This window comes from Periophthalmus magnuspinnatus, chromosome 10, assembly GCF_009829125.3.
Source record: "Periophthalmus magnuspinnatus isolate fPerMag1 chromosome 10, fPerMag1.2.pri, whole genome shotgun sequence".
Lineage (NCBI taxonomy): Eukaryota > Metazoa > Chordata > Actinopteri > Gobiiformes > Gobiidae > Periophthalmus > Periophthalmus magnuspinnatus.
Window position 1 is genome coordinate 27,148,842 of NC_047135.1, and position 18,798 is coordinate 27,167,639.

The following is an 18,798-nucleotide window of genomic DNA, read 5'->3' on the forward strand; positions in this document are numbered from 1 at the left end:
AAATTGTGTTATGTTAAAGGTTTCTAGTGAGGGGTATGCCACCTTCTTGTCGCCATGAAAATATTTATTTGCGTGAAATGTCCTATACTATGGCATTCAAGACATCTAATTTGCATTTATTCAGCTACAAGTTTTATTGAGAAAAAATACCTAAGAAAATAAGCATTCTTGTTGTGAATGGGGTCACTTCGCAAACACATCTGACCTATAATTTGGTCTGACATGTTCTTCTTGTCTCCATGAAGATGGATCGGGACATATTTAATGCCATTTTGTGGAACATTTTAGGTCATAACATCTCCATGGATAGTGGAAGTGGAAGATCATCCATCAGAAAAGGAAATAGTCACATTTTTATATCAAGTTTTTTTCTTTTTCAAGGCTCTCAAAGCACTTTACACCAAGGAACCACTCAACCATTCACAGACCAGTGTAAGCAGAAACTGGGGGGTTAAGTGTCTTGCCCAAGGACACAACAACAGCATTCATCTGTGGGATCTGGATTCGAACTGTCAACCTTCGGATCAGAGTACAAACATCCTACCAACTGAGCTACTGTCGCTCCTTAAGATTTATCTAGAATTTTACATTTAAGAAATGATAACCTACACGAGATTCTTAAATTATTGTGAAATTAGAATCGGGCCTTCCAATCAGATATGCTATATAAAAACAGCCTAAGGTTTGAGTACAACTAATCATATGCTTTCCAAATCTAAACTAAAAGAACATTAAGAATTAAACAAGAACAAAATCTTGACCAGATCCAATGGGAATCTGTACTTGACCTGGAATGAAGGGTCAGGCCCAAACCAAAGTCTAGAGCCATAACAAACAACAGTCAAACTGAACTGGGACTAAACCATCAATTTAGTGACACAATGGCACCACAGCATTTTCTGTCGCCCTAAAGTCAACCCAAAACTATAGCCCTCGTGTGGATAATTCCAACTATGATTTTCCTTTTAGCAACTGCCGTCAATGTCTAGCTTGGTGCTTTCCCAGATAACTGCTTTTGACTGACCGACGCTGTACCCACTTCCTTTCTCCTCTGTGTTCTCGCATAACAAAACCCAACCGAACCCCGGATCAACCTATTATGTCACGCTGAAAGATACAACCTGCCTCACTTGTAGGTCAGATAGCGTTAGCCTCAATTAACACTTTACGACAAGTCAATTCCGAAGCTTTCGAATGTCGATTTCGCTTTTACGACATTGCAAAAATTCCTTCATTCCACTTAGCGGTTGCAACTGTGCCAAAGTGTGAGTTATTTTATTTTAACAGCGCGCAATTCTGGCAGTGCTAGGCGATGAGGTGTTATATTTGGAGTAGCCTTAAGGTCTGGTTTTTGACACGTTGAGTTCGGCTTGGATTATACTTGTGAGAAGAAGATGATGCAACGTGGAATTTATCAAAAGGAGAGGACAAGTTTAACGAGGGTTGGAAGTCGGAGATTCTCTTGACCCTGCATTGTCTGCAGCGTAATGAGAGATTGGACCGTTATGAAAAGATGGTTTCCCGTGGTTTTATGATCAGATGAGCTCAAAGTTTGCAAGCCAAGGGGTACGTCATTTGAATTCAGGGATCAGAAAAATTTTCCAATAATATATGATTTAGGAGTGTACTAATACTTCTATCAGGTTTCAGAATTGTTATAAGAAGTAGTTCCTCATAGAGAGACATGAATCTGACTTATTCTACCTTATGCATGCATACATAACTTTTCTGGTGGAATGTATGTCCATCACCTGCTTGTTTCCATGGCGATGGCATTGCATTTCTTGGAATGTTCCACAGTATTGCAATATACTGTTGCCTTTATTTCATTCAATTGTTTTTTATTGCTCAAAAATGCCATGAAAAACATCCATTCCATGTGAGCAGGGCCTCTCTAGATCCGACCTGTAACTTCACCGGCTTGTCTCTAAGATTAATGCCTTGCTGTGGAACACTGAAACAAGCAGGTGGTGTTAGAAGAGAAGTTACGCAGTGCACATTTAAGTATTTTGAGTGAGAAAAATCCACACGTAGGCTTCAGTTGTACAGTTGTAATGAAATGCTATAGCAAATAATGTGGTATTTGTCTAAAATGGCTTCCTTGGTTTAGCTGAAATCAATTGGGTATTTCTCCAAAAAACAAAAACAAAAAAACAACCAGGTGTAGTTCTAGACTAAGTACAACTATTAAAGCCCTTTTCACAATACTAAACAGGCCTATTACGTTGGAGAGATAGGCTTGAGCGCAGTTTCGTGGCTCACTGTGTTCATTGGGGAAGCATGCATCATATTAGCCATGTGTAATACAAACCACTGCTCACAAAATGAATCAGACCCTCTACCGTTATTAAAAGCAACTGCCGTGGTAACTGACAAAACATGTGGACAACTTTCTGGCCATTGAACTCAAATAACAGAACATTGACTTGGTTGACATGTAACTTATTGTAGTCTTATGAACTGTAAGATTTGACACAATGGCATTTAAATGTGCAATATGTAATTTTTTTGGAAGAGAGTCCTCCATGGAGATGTTTGTTCCTCCATGGAGATGTCCCACTGTATGACATTAAACTCATTTATCTCCATAGAGACTAGCAGTTGACGCCAAGCAAGTCAAGGTATTTTTTAGCAATAAAAACACCAGTAGACTACTTTCATAAATGCTAGACTTGTTAGAAGTTTAATGCCAAGCCGTGGAACATTTCAGGCAAAGCGATAACATTTCCATGGTCAGTCAGGTGGCAGATCCTGCAGAAAGTTACCTAATGCAACTTTAAGAATTGCTTTACTGTATTTCCTTGTATATCTGTGCAATAGTGGGGCTAGGTCAACTTCTAAAGAGCTAAATGTTAAGTGTTCGTCTGTTGTACCTTTTTGTTTAGCTAGTTTTGGATCTTTCTAATGCATTTACTTCCTCTAAACCTTTGCATCTTCTGCTAGCGAGTTAATATGTCGAAATAAAGGAATAATTTTGATGTATTGCGTTACCGGCGTATTCATACACTCGGTTGTCTGGTCTGACTTCACAAAACTGAGTGTCTGTGATTCAAATGTGCAGCAAGAGACGCAGCAACACCACATTAACGATTTTCAGAGCAAATGAAAAAACATGTGTTCCCTATGTGATTTTTGTGGTTTGGTAAAGTCTGCCTCTTCCTCTTTCAAAGCAAGACTAAGGTGAGGGGAAAATTTTATGACATAGCTTTTCAGATGCAATTATCATTAAAGCAACATTACTGAATCTTCTGTTCAGATGTAAATCAGTGGATGGCAAGGAAAGAATACATAACTCCAACTGCAGCAAATTATTAGTTTAAGTTTCAGAACAACAGCTAAGTTTGGATTATGGAAAGCAATACATTTAAAGTCTTAAAAACGTGCAAAACAGCTTAAAACTTTTACATTTTAACCGTTTCCAGTGGTCCAAAGTTATTTCTCACTTATCTTGTGCATTTGTAGCATCGTAATTATCCACTGAAATAGTTTACAAGCACTTTTCAGAGCTCCAGTGCAGACTTTTGCTGTGCCAGTAAACCTAACACCACCAGACAATAAAATGCTTTCTATTCAGATGCAGACAGTACACAGAGGACTTACTATGACCTCAAGACTTATGCAATATATCTGGACTGGGGCGAGACAAATTTTGCTCAAATACATGGGGAAAAATTGGGTACAAGCCCTGTAAACAGTCTATTAAAGGTAATTATCAAGTGTCTGTTAGCTAACACGCAAGGGTAGTGCCGTGACAGATTGATTAACATGGGATCTTATCTAACCCTAACCCTGGCTAATCCTGTCCAAAGCATTGTATCTGCTAAAGCTAAACCTGCTTTCAGATCTGTAGACAAACATTGCATGCAGCAGGGTTTTGTGTGGATACAAAGTTATAATCCGATTACGAGAAGAATACATGCGATTGTGCTTTTTGGTAAGTTTTCATTCCTGACCAAAAACACTGGATTTGGTTCTACAGCCAAACAGTGATGTCTCATTTTTATTGATAATGCACCACGAAGATGTGCAATACTTTCAACTCAAAATTTTCTTGCTGATTAAGCCAAAAAATAGACTAAATTAAATGCATTTTTTATTGCACTGTCCTTAATATGAGCAGTCTTGCATCTCCACAAACCTGATCCTTACATGGTCTTGCTTGTCTTGATGGAAATATTGTTCAGTAATGACTAGAATCTTCCACAGTATGTAATAAAACTAAAATATCTCCAGGGATAATGTGTTGAAGTACGGGTTTAACTTTCTGTTTCAATGGAATCTTATTGGTGAAAGTTCATCCAGAAAGTTCTAATTTTAGTTCAGATCATGTTTTCTTTGAATCTGAAACTGTCTAAAACAATATAAAATGTCAAACGATTAACTCATAGCTTCATATAATTGAAAAATCGCCTTTGTTATGACTTGGATCACATTCTTCGCAATTGCTTTTACGAGCAGAAAAACAGAGTGTAGATTACATAACTTGCACTGCGGACCTAAATCTCCAGACTTGTCATACCATGAGCATATATCATAATCACAATGGGAGTTTAGTGACCAGATTAATTTATCACTGCTCAGCAAGAACCCCGGCCTCAGACGTTCTGGACAAATACCTTCCATCACTTAAGGTCCATAATCGTCAGGACCCACTTAAATCATTCATACCTCTCCATAAATTATAAAGCCATGGCAGCCAGTTAGCGGCACCTGCAACTCGAAACAGCTTTGGTGTAACACAATCTGTGAGCCTCTCTAAGCTAATGTGTTTAACCCGGTTCGTGTTTGAGTTTGGTTAGGAACAATGCAGGCAAGTGATCGAAATTCCAGCCATTTTATTATTTTTTTTACGCAATTTTAGCCATCTTAACCTTTTTTACTAATATGGTGTTTTTTTAGCATTGTCTACTGTTTCTAGTTCTTTTTTGGGCAATTTCATGGCAACATTTGCAGCTTTGTGATCAAAAACTACCTACAATGGACACTGCAATTTCAAGTACTATGTGGCATCACACAGGACTGCCCAGATTAAAGCAAGGTGTTTTTTGATTGCAAATACAGACTGCAAGGGGGGAGTTTGAAACATGGATGCCTGTTAGACCAATCACACTGTTTTTGAGAGTTGAGTCCCAAAACTTGCTCATATAAAGATTATTATTTCGTAACTACGGCCTAAAAGAGACGAGCATTATTGTTAAGTAGAGCCAACTTGTCTGAAAATAATTTCCTGTCTAATTTTGACCATGGTTCGGTTACATGGTTACTAAAAGACCTATTTTAAACAAAGTAGTATTTTGTTTATGTTGGATTGTGTTATTAGGGAATTTTGTAAACAGCATGAGAGGAAAAATATGTGTTTATGGAATTCTCAAAACAAATCTTCCTGTATTGCAATTCAAAAACACTTAACTCCAACTTTTACTTTCTGATGCATGTTTAAACTGTCTGAATAGAGTTCCTGCCCGAGCACGTCCTCTGAGCGAGCCTTTATTCGTCTGGAACACAACCAACCCCCTTCTGACCGACCTCGCTTCCACATCCTCCAACGAAGCCCTTTGATATTTCCCACTCCTTAGGGACCGTATCGTTAATGCAAACTGCGAGCTTAATTATTGCTCAAAAAGTGCGCTTCCATCCTAATTAGTTGACTGCTTAGAAGTGGGCCGTGCATTATTTACACATCAAGGGGGACACACGAAGCGGCATGCACGGATAAATATTCATTGTTTGTTGACTTTGCCCCGGTCCCTCAGCTCAAGTGGAGTGGAGATCTGCTCCTGTCATTGTAACCAACTTTTTTTTTTCTTTTTCTTTTTTTTTTTTTACTACCCTGGACAAAATCTGGCTTGTTCTTCCCTAATTATCTCCAGTCACACAGCAAATGAGTCCAGAGTGGCTTAATAAGTGGGCACGCTCCCGGTCAAGTTAGACACATGAAAGACAATGATGCGATCGTAATGAGGGATGGTTGTTATGGCAGTAAACAACAAAAAAACATTCGAAATTGGGTTACTGATATGCGGCAAGTCTGTGACACTATTTCAGCCGCTGCTCCCAAAAGCTTTTTGTTCTGGGTCATCTTTAATCAAGTCGAAGGGTTGCCAAGTGCGAGACTCCATAGCAGCTGTTGGTTTGTGGTCCCCTGCCACTATGGAGTTGTACTAGAGCTGAGCCATTTTACTGACAAGCATTTCAATTAGATTTACGATTTATGCTTTAAGAGTAGTTTTCTGTTCAATGTAATGTTGTCACGATACAAAAATTTGGATAAGGAATAGACTCTATACTCCAGTCCCACAATAATTATAAAAACACTCTTCATTTAGACAATAGAATATGGTCTTCAACATTAAGTTACAGTAAGTACTTTTTTTTATTTTTTATATTACCACGTGACCTTAAGTCTGTGTAACCCCTCAGTTGTCCAAGTAGGTTCCATAGTGGTCCATGGGCGTACATTAGTCTATGTGGTCTTATGCAACTCAAGATTATTCTAAAGCTCAAATGAGAATCTAGTTTTGTTGCTAGTTTTAGTTTTGATTAGTATCTGATTATCTTCTGACAACCCCAGTTCTAAGTTCAGGTTTTAAAAGTATTCGGAAGAAAAGACAAACTAATACAAGAATCACATTTCGGAACATGTTTGTGCAAAGCTTTTTTTATGCAGAATATGTAGGATACACTGCCTGGCCAAAAAAAAAAAAAGGTCACACACTCTAATATTTCGTTGGACCACCTTTAGCTTTGATTACGGCACACATTCCCTATGGCATTGTTTCAATAAGGTTCTGCAATGTCACAAGATTTATTTCCATCCAGTCTGCATTCATTTTTCACCAAGATCTTGCATTGATGATGGTCGAGTCTGACCGCTGCACAAAGCCTTCTCCAGCACATCCCAAAGATTCTCAGTGGGGTTAAGGACTCTCTTTCATGAATCCTGGTATTGTCATTTTGATTGGATTGGATGTATTTTGTTGTGTGTTGAGGAAATTATGGTACTAAAAAACTGCACCTTTGCCCCTTTTAAATTATAATTTTGATTATGATTGCAATGAAACTTATACGGTCATGAGAAATCAGTTTTCCTGTATTGGAAGTTTGAATGGAGTGGTGTGTTTGTGATGTGACACCCAGCACAGTGGTCTCATGGCCTTGGGTCCATTGTTGGTTCTTTCTAAGCTTACATACCATTGTATTGTAGAGACTTGACGATTTTCTTTTTCTATTTCTTGTTTTGTCTAAGAATGGAATGCATGCTTTGTGTAAGGGATCACGATTGTTGACATTGACATTGACATTCAGTGGATTGACAGAAAAGAAACCTAGATCTTACGAAATATGTTGAAAGAAGAAAAAGTACAGCTTTTACAGGCTCTAATTTGTATGTAAAATGTGTAAAAAGGCCTGTACCCATTTTTTCCTTGCGTATTTAAGCAAAATTTGTCTTGCCTCAGGACTGATCTATTGTATAAGCCGGTCTTGGGATCAAAATAAGTTCACTGTGTGCTGTCTGCATCTAATTAGAGCATTAAGCATTTTATGTACAGTAGCATGCTAACTCCGCTCTGGTCTTGGAGAATTGTGAAAAGTGCTCAAATAAACTGATAGTGGTGAATAATTAGGATGTTCAGAATGTATAAGGTAAGTGAGGAAAGAGGAATAACTACACCGCAAATCATCTGTTGTTAACATTTTTAAGACAGTAAAAATCAGGTACACCGCCATAGACAAACAATTGCTCCGGAATCGGTCAACACGGATTATTAGGACAGAACTTAAAATGTAGGTATCTGAGTCTCAGCAAAACTTAAGCTTAAATCTGAAGCCTGATACCGGGATTTAATGCAAAGCCAGGATTAATGTTAAACTAAGACGGATTTAACGAAAAGACCGCACTAAACTAGCATGATCATGAAGCTATCCCTCGAAGCTCTTTAGATTTGGCACAAACACCCATGTCCTGGTATGCAGTGTCTTTATAATAATGTACTTGGATTGCACCCAGAAACATGTAAGGATCTGGACTAAGACGTATCAACAAGTGCCTTCAGGACTTTTCTTTTTTTTTAAACAATAATCCAGTGAGGTTCATCTGGTCTTTTGTGAATTTATTTTAATGGATTCTTTTTCCAGACCATGGTTTAGTGTGTTTTCATGCCTGACAGTTTCGACAGCTCACTAGCGGTCTTCCTCAGAGTGGTCACATGATGTCGACATATCCGGTCAGCTGATTTAAACAGGTTTTGGCGCTGTCTTCCTACCGGTGGAAGGAGAACGACAGCGGTAGGAAGGAGCTGACTGGACACGTCACAGCAACATCACGTAACCACTCTGAGGAAGACCGCAGTCAGGTATGAAAACAAACTAAACCTTGGTCTGGAAAAAGCATCCATTAAAATGACAATCCAATAAAAATGTACTTTTTTAAATTTCTCAGCAGCATGCATGATTTCAAAGCTCTGTAGCCTACTTCATTTTTACTGTCTTAAAAATGTGAAAAACAAGACTAGGTTAAATTATTTGTAGTGACTCAATTAGCTCATTCCTCATTCACTAACGCATTTTGAGAGTTTTTAAGCAATTTTCAGACTCCTCTTTTGCCATCACTGGAACGTTTAACAACAATTAGCATCCTAACAGCGCACAAGCCTTACTTCCTGATTTGCGGAAGATAAAAATGCTTTATAATTAAATACAGACAGACTACAGCACACAGTGTCCTCATTTTGACCCTAAGAGCTGCTTTTGCAATATATCTGTACTGACACAAGACAAATTTTATTTTATTACATGAAAATAATCAAGTACAGTCCTTTTAAGTGGGACCTAATGCAATACACATTTACCCTTCTTCCATTTGTAGTATAGCAGTTATTGCAAACTTGGCAATGTGCAAAAGTTTAACAAGGACCCGGTGAGATAAGTAGCCAACTGGATAGTGGCCATGGTATTGTTTTTAGGCCACATTATTTGTTGGCTTTTATAAAGGGCTAGTGGGGACATCCTGCAATGGTTAGTTAAGGATTTATCATAATCACTATCAACACTGGATATCTGATCAGCAGAGAATTTAAACACAGCTTGTTCATATTTATAGAAACAATAAACACAAAATGTGCAGCTAAATGTCTGTTATGATTCCGAAGTGGGCCTTGTTTACTGGCTTGGAAATGCATATTTGGGTTAGCGTTTGAGGAGAAAGCGGATCACTGCTGAAATGGAATATGGCCACTGTAGACCCAACATTTGAAACCAGAAATGTCTCACTCTCGCTCTCACTGGGGTCTTAGGTTACCTCCTGTTTTTGCATTGCAGATAGAGCCTTCATTACTTAAAGGAGCTGTACCTGATTTATTTTCATGTGGTAAAGTAAAAAATTGTCTTGCCCTAGTACATCCATCCATTTTACTTATCCGGGGCTGGATTATGGGGGCAGCAGTCTAATCAGGGACTCCCAGACTTCCTTCACCCCAGACACGTCCTCCAGCTCCTCCAGTTGAGACCCAAAGGTGATCCCAGGCCAGCTGAGATACATGGTCCCTCCAGTGCGTCCTGAGTCTTCTCTGGAGCGTCCTCCCGGGAAGACCCAGGACAAGCGTCTAAAACGATTCAGGAACAAATGTCCCTGCCACCTCAGCTGACTCCTCTCGACATGGAGGAGTAGCGGCTCTACTCTGAACTACTCCTCTTTTATGACTGAGCTCCTCACATTATCTCTAAGGGAGCACCCAGCCACCCGACGGAGGAAACTCATTTCGACCACTTGTATCTGCAATCGTGTCCTTTCAGTCATTAAATCCATCCATTACAGATACAGTATAATAGCAGCTGTTAGAGTAAAAATCCGCTCCACTCTGGCCTCTGAAAGTTGTGAAAAGCACTTATAAACTCATCATTGTGAATAATTAAGATGCTAGGAATACATTAGTAAAATGAGGAATAACTTTGGAACACTGCAGACTGTTGAAAACGAACTAGCTCTGTTTTTCACGTTGTAAGGCAGTAAAAATCAAGTACAGCGCCTTAATTCTGTCAAATAGCTATAATAAGTACATTTTCCATAGTAATTGCAAAGGGATGATCTAGAAATGACTGACACTTCAAATTTCCCCACATGATTGTCGCAATAATGCCAATATTAAATAGCATGTAATTCACGTCAATTGATATAAATGCTTAAATTATGGAACACAAAGGCACTCTCTATATAGTAATTTAACTGGAAGGAAAACTGCCTTATAATGTACATTCAAGCATATTCCATAGGGTTTAGTGAAAATGCGAAATAATATGTGTGGATCTATATTATATGCACGTAATCATGGGTTACTGCTGATTTGACGCTACTACTGATTATAACCAGTCACAAAATTCCTACTTGGGACATCCGGTCTCATGGGAGGTCTCTGCTCCGTTGTAAATTGTGTATATTTTGGTTTGGATAAGATGAAAGTGCAAATCCCCAAGCTACAGTTGAGCTGGATCTACTGTTACACTTACAGTAAGTCCGAGTGGAACACAGCCTCAAGTCAATTTGTAAGTCATTGAGTTTCCGTGGGCTCCAGAGACAGAGGGGGCTATGAGGTCTACCATACAGGCCCACAATATGATTTCTTCATATTCGAGACGATGATAGCTTTGAGCGGTTGGGTATTGTTACTGGACCAATAGGAAGAAACCACAGTTGTTAAGGGGTGCCAGTGTAGAAATATAACTGCTAAATAGTACCAAAGTGACAAGAACATAGCCCTAAATTGCAATCTTACCACTAATGCTAGTCTTTGCCCATGTAAAAATATTATCATAAAATGGATTTTAGCTATATAAATATGCAACAACGGGAATTAAACATGATGACGCTGGAGAAATATGCTCTGACAAAACAGTACTTTTATTTCACTTGCGCTCATTTGCTTGCATAGTTTTTAGCATGTATCTGTTTATGTATATTTATTTATACAGGGAGAGTTCAATGAGAGCACTTAGACTTAGACCCGGTTCAAATGCAGAAAAAAATACAAACAAAAAAACAGGCAAAATAAATAAGTGCATAAATCAATTTAAAACATTAAAAACAGGTGCTGGTGTGTGTATAAATGTTTGTCACCAGATTATTAAATTGCATTTGCGGCACCGAAGTATCCAGTTTTGCTTGTCCTTGAAATATATTCCATTTTTGTGAAGAGTCAGAGAAAGAGACGGAGCTTAAAGTTGCAGCGTGTAACTTTTCTCATGGGGTGTGGCCACTTTCTTGTCTCCATGGGGATGCTGGCCTATTGCGTTGCACAGTATGGATTATGCATATCTCAAATTTTGTTATAGTTGTTGCATGCATTCTTACTGTAAATGGGATCGTCTTTCCTCATGTGACCTGTAACTTGATCTTTTGGCAATCTTTTACTTGTCGCCATGGAGATATCAGTTTAATGCCGTACGTTCTAGACAAAGCGATGACATCTCCACGGAGACAAGCAGGTGGTATATTTTCCATCAGAAAAGTTAGTGTTTCTTAGTGCTGGATTAGCTCGGCGACGGGATGAACCATAGTCTTCTTGGCCAATAGATAGAAATGAAACTCCATTCACTCTTGTGGGCAGTTTGATCAGCACTTATATAGTTCTGCGGAAATAGTGGCATACTTTAAAATATTGGAATTACTGAAACTGTCCTCTGTTTTTCTCTGCCACCATTCTTAATACAGATGTTTTTAAATTTCAGCTACAAAATTACATGTGGTCAAGTGACTCGCCCTGCCAAAGATGTTAATAAATGACTGTTTGGATAAAGCCATATTTCACTCTGCTTAGACTCTGACCTCTCCAGTCAATCTGCCACACTTCGTCATTTCACAGTTTTCGCTGCGCTGCCTCCGGAGACTGGGAATCATAACTTTCCTTTCGCTTATTCTGCTTCTTCATCATCACGTGAAATCCTAGATAGACTGCTACTTTTTTTTTTTTGTCATCACAGCTGCTGCAGTTTGGCTGTGAGATAATGGAAAGTTGTGTCTTTTTTTTTTTTTTTGCAGGTGGAGATCACACTGCAAGATGTCAATGACAACCCTCCAGTTTTCCCCAACGATATCATGGACCTGACCATCGAGGAGAACGTCGGAGATGGCTTCAAGATAATGCAGCTCACAGCCACAGATGCAGATGAGGTAATTAGTTGGGATTTTTTTTGGAATCCGAATGTGTTTTTCTACTTTCCGAGCCCACTTTCCACCACCGGGCTTTCCTGAGTTAATACTTATCCTGGGAACCATTTTGTATTTAATTTACCTTCTTAACTTCTGCCCTAAAAGTGTAAAGAACAGCCAAATGAATGATTCAAAAGGTGTTTTTCTGACTTTGTTGATTGAAACTAAGTAGATCAAGGTGGTGGAGACCTAAAGTAAACATACACACTGACACCTGGGCTAAAGGAAAACATCTTTAAACTATTAAACGTGCAGTGTACACAGTCAGGCACCACCTGCAAATGAATAAGCAAACTTCCTGTTACAACTGTTAAAAGGGAAAATAAAATGGTAACGGATCTGGAGGCTATAAAAAAGCTCAAAATTCAGAATCTTTGTTCACAATCACATCTAATTTACTTCTGGCTGACTAGGGCTGATGTGGCTGCCAATCTTCTTTCAAAGCCTTTCTGGCCACCACAAATCACACAATCACTCACTCACAGGCAAGAGCAGTGACAGGAGCTCAGTGGGTTAGTGGAGTAGTTCTCCACCAACCCAAAGGTCGAGGGTCAATTCCCACTTGGGTCAAGTTCTGTCGTTACCTCCTTAGTCAAGACACTTCACCCACCTTGTCTAGTAAGTGTGATGTGTGCGTGAGTGACTGGTAGCGGTGTGAGGTGGCGATGGCATTGATTGGCCGCCTCGCTTCTATCAGTCCACCCCGGGGCAGCTGTGACCAGAGAGGTAGCATGCAACCACCAAGTATGGAGTGAATGGATGAATGAATAACTACATAACTATAGGACTTTAAGAGGCTTTGACAAACCTATAAAGCACATTATTATTGTTATTATTATGAACTGTCTTGCCCAAGGACACAATAGCAGCATGCAGTAGTCAGAGGTTAGGTTAGAGAAACTTTGGGTTTATGGGTGAATACTCTACCACTGAGCCACCGGGACGCCAATGTAAAATAGTTACAAAATATATGTAACTATAAAACATTTAACTAGACTATTTACTCCACTTCTACTGCGTATAACACAGCTGTGCCCGCAGGTGCAGTTATTTTTGGCGCTGCATTGCCTTACGCATTGGATTATGAAATATAGATATACTAAATACGATTAGATTCTTTCCATTTAACAGCAAAGTGATTTCCATTCAACCTATAATGTCAGTGCACTTGATTTCAAATGATAATCCAAAACAAATCCGACAGGCACACCTTCACACACAGCACACCCTTTGGATCTACTTTCCCCCCTTACGTTTCGCTCCCTTAAAAGACCTCTTCCATTTCATGTGTTAACGTTATGTGAGCCCTATCGCAACCGCCGGTGTCACACAGCCGTAAGAAGGTCACCGGTCGATTCTCCCCTCCGCTGTTCTGATAGTCCCTCTGTGCTTGCCGTAGTTCACATTACATCACCCGAATCACTCTCAATTAGCTAGGGGCTCCATCTTAAGCCGCTTTAGGCAGGATATGGACATTAAATTCTGCAGAGAGCGAGCGCAGGGCCTGTCGACATCTCCCAGGTCTGCGGTTCCTCCTTCTCGGGCCAAAGGATACAGCAAAGCCAAAGGAAAAAGTCAGTTATAGGCGAGATATTAGCAGACCGGAGCTTTAAGGCTAACTTATGAGGCCACATGTCTTTTATTGCACAGCTGTTGACTCCTGCAGTATGTATGTGTGTGCTCTGAATGTGAGAAATGTCATGTACTCTCTCCCCTCTGGACAGCTCTTTTATCTTAATGCTACGCTAACTGTAAATCACAGACCTGGGTTTTCATTTGGGAGGTTTTAGCGACATTATTTGATTATTTTCTTCACCCTGTGCCAAGTGCTCGATACTTTGATGTTCGGAACGTGCATATGGTTTGGAAATCAGTGCATACGTTTTACCCTCATTTGAATGTAAGTATGAGTCCACCAGGGTATGTTTTTCACATAAAGTATAGGTTTAATTAAATTATAAATGTAGGTCTGTAGCATTGTGTTTGCTGTATAATCCCTGTGTCTGTTCTACAACACATTCATACAGCAAGGTGACTGAAGGGTCTTGCTAAAGGGCATAATGGCAGTATCTATTGGACTCATGTACCTTGGTTTTTTCATGTATGTACCTAAAGAAATGATCAGATAGTATGGGAAGGTTTGTGTAATCATTTATGTAACTTTTAGAAATGCATTAATTCAATACTGGTATTTGACATCAGCGCCGATACTGAAAAATCTGCTATATCGGCTTCCAAATATCGGTTCAGCTAATATAAACTGATGTACTAAGACAATTTACTGGTCACAATTGGTCCAGAAAGCCTCTTAATGTTTGAACTTTATACAACGCTGTTCTGTAGTTCCTGGAGAGATAAATAACAGTGATTTAAAACATTTGGATCAAGTTTGTTTTATTTTTGTTTACAGGGAATAACTGCCATTTTCTGTCTCTTCTCTGGTATCGGTTATTATCGGTTATCGTAGCTGTTTAAAGCCATAGTATCAGAATCGGTATTGGAAATGAAAAAGCGAAATCGGTGCATCCCTAGTAACTTTTCATTCCTCCAAAAAGATGGAATTGTTTCGAGTGAAATGTTCCACTGTATGGCATTAAACACATTTATCTTGCATTTATTCACATTTTTATTACCAAAACACAGACTTGACTTTTCACTTGGTCTTTCTCCATAGAGTTCGATAAGTTCAACATTGCACTGTGGTATAGCAATAGCATTTCCATGGAGACAAGCAAGTATCCACCGGAAAAGTTGCATAATTCACCTTTTACTGCAATACATCTACTGACAATTGTAATTAAAACACATCTCCAACATTTGTCTTTGGAAATCCCACTGGAACAAAGCCAGCCCCAAACATAGCGCATTCAAACGCATCGGTAAATTACAGATTCTAGCGATGTTTACTTCGGACTTCTTCGCCACCACGAATAGGTCGCTATAATGGTACCCTGCGCCTCATTCCAACTTCCAGTTCAGAGCGAGATCTGATCCGGCCAGAGGTCCGTGCCCACATCCTTACGCTGGAAAACTAAAGTTGCGCTGACACAAAACGCACAGATTGCAAGTGGAGCCCATGTAGAGAAAGCCACATGTGTTACCCAGCGCCGAGTAGCCAAGAGTGCAAGCTGTTGGCCATCTGAGCCCCCAGTTCAGACAACATAATAATCCCGGGCCAATTTAACACTGCAGCATGTGGGAGTCATGTGTGAGCGCGTTCAAATACTGCTACTCTGTTTCCGATCTGCCCCAAAAGGGAAAAAAAAATAAAACATGTATAATAGTAATAATAATAAAGGGAAGGTGTGGCATTAGAGTTTAAACAAAATCAATAAAACGTTTTTGATTAAGCGTCTATAAATGTTTCTCAGCTCATTTGAAAGGAATTTGCAGTCTTTTGTGCTTTGGTAGGAACTGTTTTACTAGAGTTGTGACCTTATGTGGAAAGTATGAGGAAGTTACAAAAAAAAAAAGGTAGTGAACAAATGTGTAACAACAATGGAAAGAGTCCTGCTTTGCAAAGTAGTATGTGCATTCACTATCAAGGAGTGTACTTGGAAAGACAGTATGCGAAGTTGATAAAAACTTCAAGTGCACTATGTATTTTTTGTATTATTTCAACTTTAATTCGATTTTTGGTTCTCAAACTTCTATCTCCATGGTGACAAGCAGGTGATGCGTTAAGTTACGGGTCAGATTTGCGGAGAGGTAACCCTGTTCGAAGTAAGAATGCAATAAAAACAAGCGAGACAGATACTTTTAATACCCTACTGTGGAAAATGCCAGGCAAAGCGAAAACATCTCCATGGAGACGACCTCGTGACTGACCCCTCAACTAGAAAAGCTCCATTGTGCATCTTTACGTTTATAACTCTTACCATATATTGTGACTTTTTCCCTTCAATGAACTCGTGTCTGCAAACAAAATCCTCTCTCCGAATGATACCGATACTGTATTTCCAATGTCATTCCAGGCTAAGCAATAACATCTCCGCGGGGACGATCTCCGAGACTGACCCTTCCACCAGAAAAGTTACACCGTGTACCTTTCAGTCCAAAATTACTCCTGCATATTGTGACGTTTGTCCTTCTGTGAACTCTTGGGCGTGAACAAAACCCTCCTTTCCAAATGATACCAATCTTGTATGTCCAATGTCAGCACCTATCACACTATATATTGTCTCAGCCTTTTTCAGTTAACAACAGGAGCAGACATCTTGGGTGTCCGGTCCCTACGCACAGTTTTATCTCCCGGCTCCTCCTGACAACGCGCCGCTTGTTTTCCAGGAGTCTTGTTGTACTTGGCTCTCTCACGCTGCAGCCCATGTGCATCCCTTACTTTACTTCTCACTCCAATGCTAACCCTCATCTGCGAAACGACTTGCCTTCTGCTCCAGTCTGCTCCCATCTAATTGGTCTACCCCTCCCTGTTTCTACTTTGTCTTTGGAGGGCCCTAAAGTAGTCAAAGTGTTTCAGTCCAGGGGTCGAGGGGCCAAACCGTTGAAGAGTGTTGACGCACTGGAGATCTTAATAACTTATGTTCCCCGAGACAAGACAGTAGCGATGAGCTCGGGCGGACATGTTGCTGCATTAATTGGAAAGTTCCGGACGATTTAGCGCACTCTTAAATAGTCTATTACGTGAGCGGACATGTGTTAGCGTGTTGGGTAGTAGCCGAGATGCTAGCTCTGGCGTTGAACCTTATCAGAAAATTAATTGGCAAACTCCGGGTGTTGAGTTCCGGAGTGTGGCCCAGGTGCCTGATGGGAAAGCCAGATCTTGAGTCGCTGATTGATGACAGCGGGGTCCTTAGATGTGTATACGGGCTACACGTGTGTGTGTGGGTATTTATGGTATTGTGGGGAGTTAAATCTGTATACACACTTACATCGTGGGGACCTACATGGTTTTAAATGGGTTTTTAATGGGTTACAGTTAAGCAAGTAGTAACTGTGGTAAAGTAACTCTACCCAATTTTTTTTTCTTTGGTGTTGGGCAATACTTGGACTGGACTTTGGACTGGCCAAGTACAGATATATAGTTGTTCCTCACTCTAACTTTCGCAGTCTCGCTGTTTTTTGAGTGCAATTTGTGGACCACTGTCAATTAGTCTCCTCCGTGCCGTGTCTCCCGTACAGCACAGAATGCGTTCAATCAAATTTATATAAATGTTTGATCGCAGTGTGACTCTGAAGTGCTGTATGTTTGCAAGTTTTCTCCCGACAAAACCCACAATGTCGATGAAACGTTCTGCACCTACGACGGTTTGAACTTTGAGAGTGTTGAAACGAGAGAAATCTGAGAAAACATTAATGCCTGTCTGAGAAAAGTGTATAAAGTGTGTGGTGAGGGGTTTTTACAGCCTTAAAACATATATAATAATTGTAAAAAATAAAGCTGACTACATCGCGGCTTTCGCCTATTGCGGACTATTTTTAGAATGTAACCGAGGAACCACTGTATTGCATGAGCAGCTCTTGTGACAAAACTGCATTTTGTCCTTCAAGAATCAGGTAGAGTGCTGTTATAATGCTAGTTGTTGTTAGCTCTGCCGTGATTGCAAAACTCCACTCTGGTGTCTGAAAGTCAAGAAATGCTCTTATAAACTCATTGCAGCGATTAATTACGATCTAGGAATGCATTAGGTAAGTGAGGACAACGTGAGAACAAACTTTGGACAGTTGGATCCTGTTTTTCGCGATTTGAAGATAGTAAAAATCATCGTTAAGGACAGGATCGTGAATGTTAGACAGTGTAACGTCCCCACGAAGCATTGAAATGTGTTTATGTGTGCAGTTTTTTTTACAAGGCCTGGATGTCTAAGAGCCGTTCTGGTAATGCAATAAGGGACAAGGTCAAGAGCAGTTTTATCTGTCGTAAAAGCAAACTTGGGACAAAGATAAGAGACTCAAGAAGCTAGTACTAAAATATTGACTAAAATGTTTGGCCATCAGAACAGTACTGGGTTTTGCATTAGCTTTCATGCTCAAAAGAGTGATAAAAAGTATAAAATTCACTAGTTTTGCACAATATTTGAAATGGAATGGAAGCTCAATGTTTGCTGTCTTCTTGCTCCATGTTAATAAGTGAAAAATTGTCAAGGGTATAATTGACCACAACATCATACTCATACTGCGGGTGCTTTAGACATCATTAAGACAATTTGTCAGATTTCTTCCCTAAAAACGAAACGGTTCAGATATTGAGTTTTTAAAATGCAAAATTAAGAATGTTATGGGAATTATGATTTTGATTTGACTATTTCACTATGATTCAATTTTAAACCTAGATATGAAAAGTGAGTTCTGATGGGCTCATGGGCAGATACCAAATATTGATATATAAGGCGGGTATCGAAAAGTATCAATTCTCATGCAAAATATTGATCTGGTAGTGGAGCTTCAATGCATTTTAATACGAAATGGTATCACTGCAAAATAGTCCTTTTATATCGGCGAATCAACAACTCCAACAGCATGCAAATACATCCACATAATTGTTAAAGGTCCTATATTACACAAAATTGTCTCTTGTGAGCTGTAAGCCATGTTATACTTCATCAAAAACATGCCTTGAGTTGTGTTTTGATTCATTC

The 18,798-nt window shown here is 39.6% G+C and overlaps 1 protein-coding gene across 1 annotated transcript in view; it reads left to right on the plus strand.

Moving 5' to 3' along the window:
• Nucleotides 1-18,798, plus strand: part of fat4 (FAT atypical cadherin 4) — a 175,282-nt gene that overhangs the window by 81,558 nt on the left and 74,926 nt on the right. Inside the window, exon 2 of the mRNA XM_055224611.1 lies at nucleotides 12,032-12,163. Within this exon, the coding sequence (XP_055080586.1) occupies nucleotides 12,032-12,163 (132 nt within the window). The remainder of the gene's footprint in view (nucleotides 1-12,031; nucleotides 12,164-18,798) is intronic.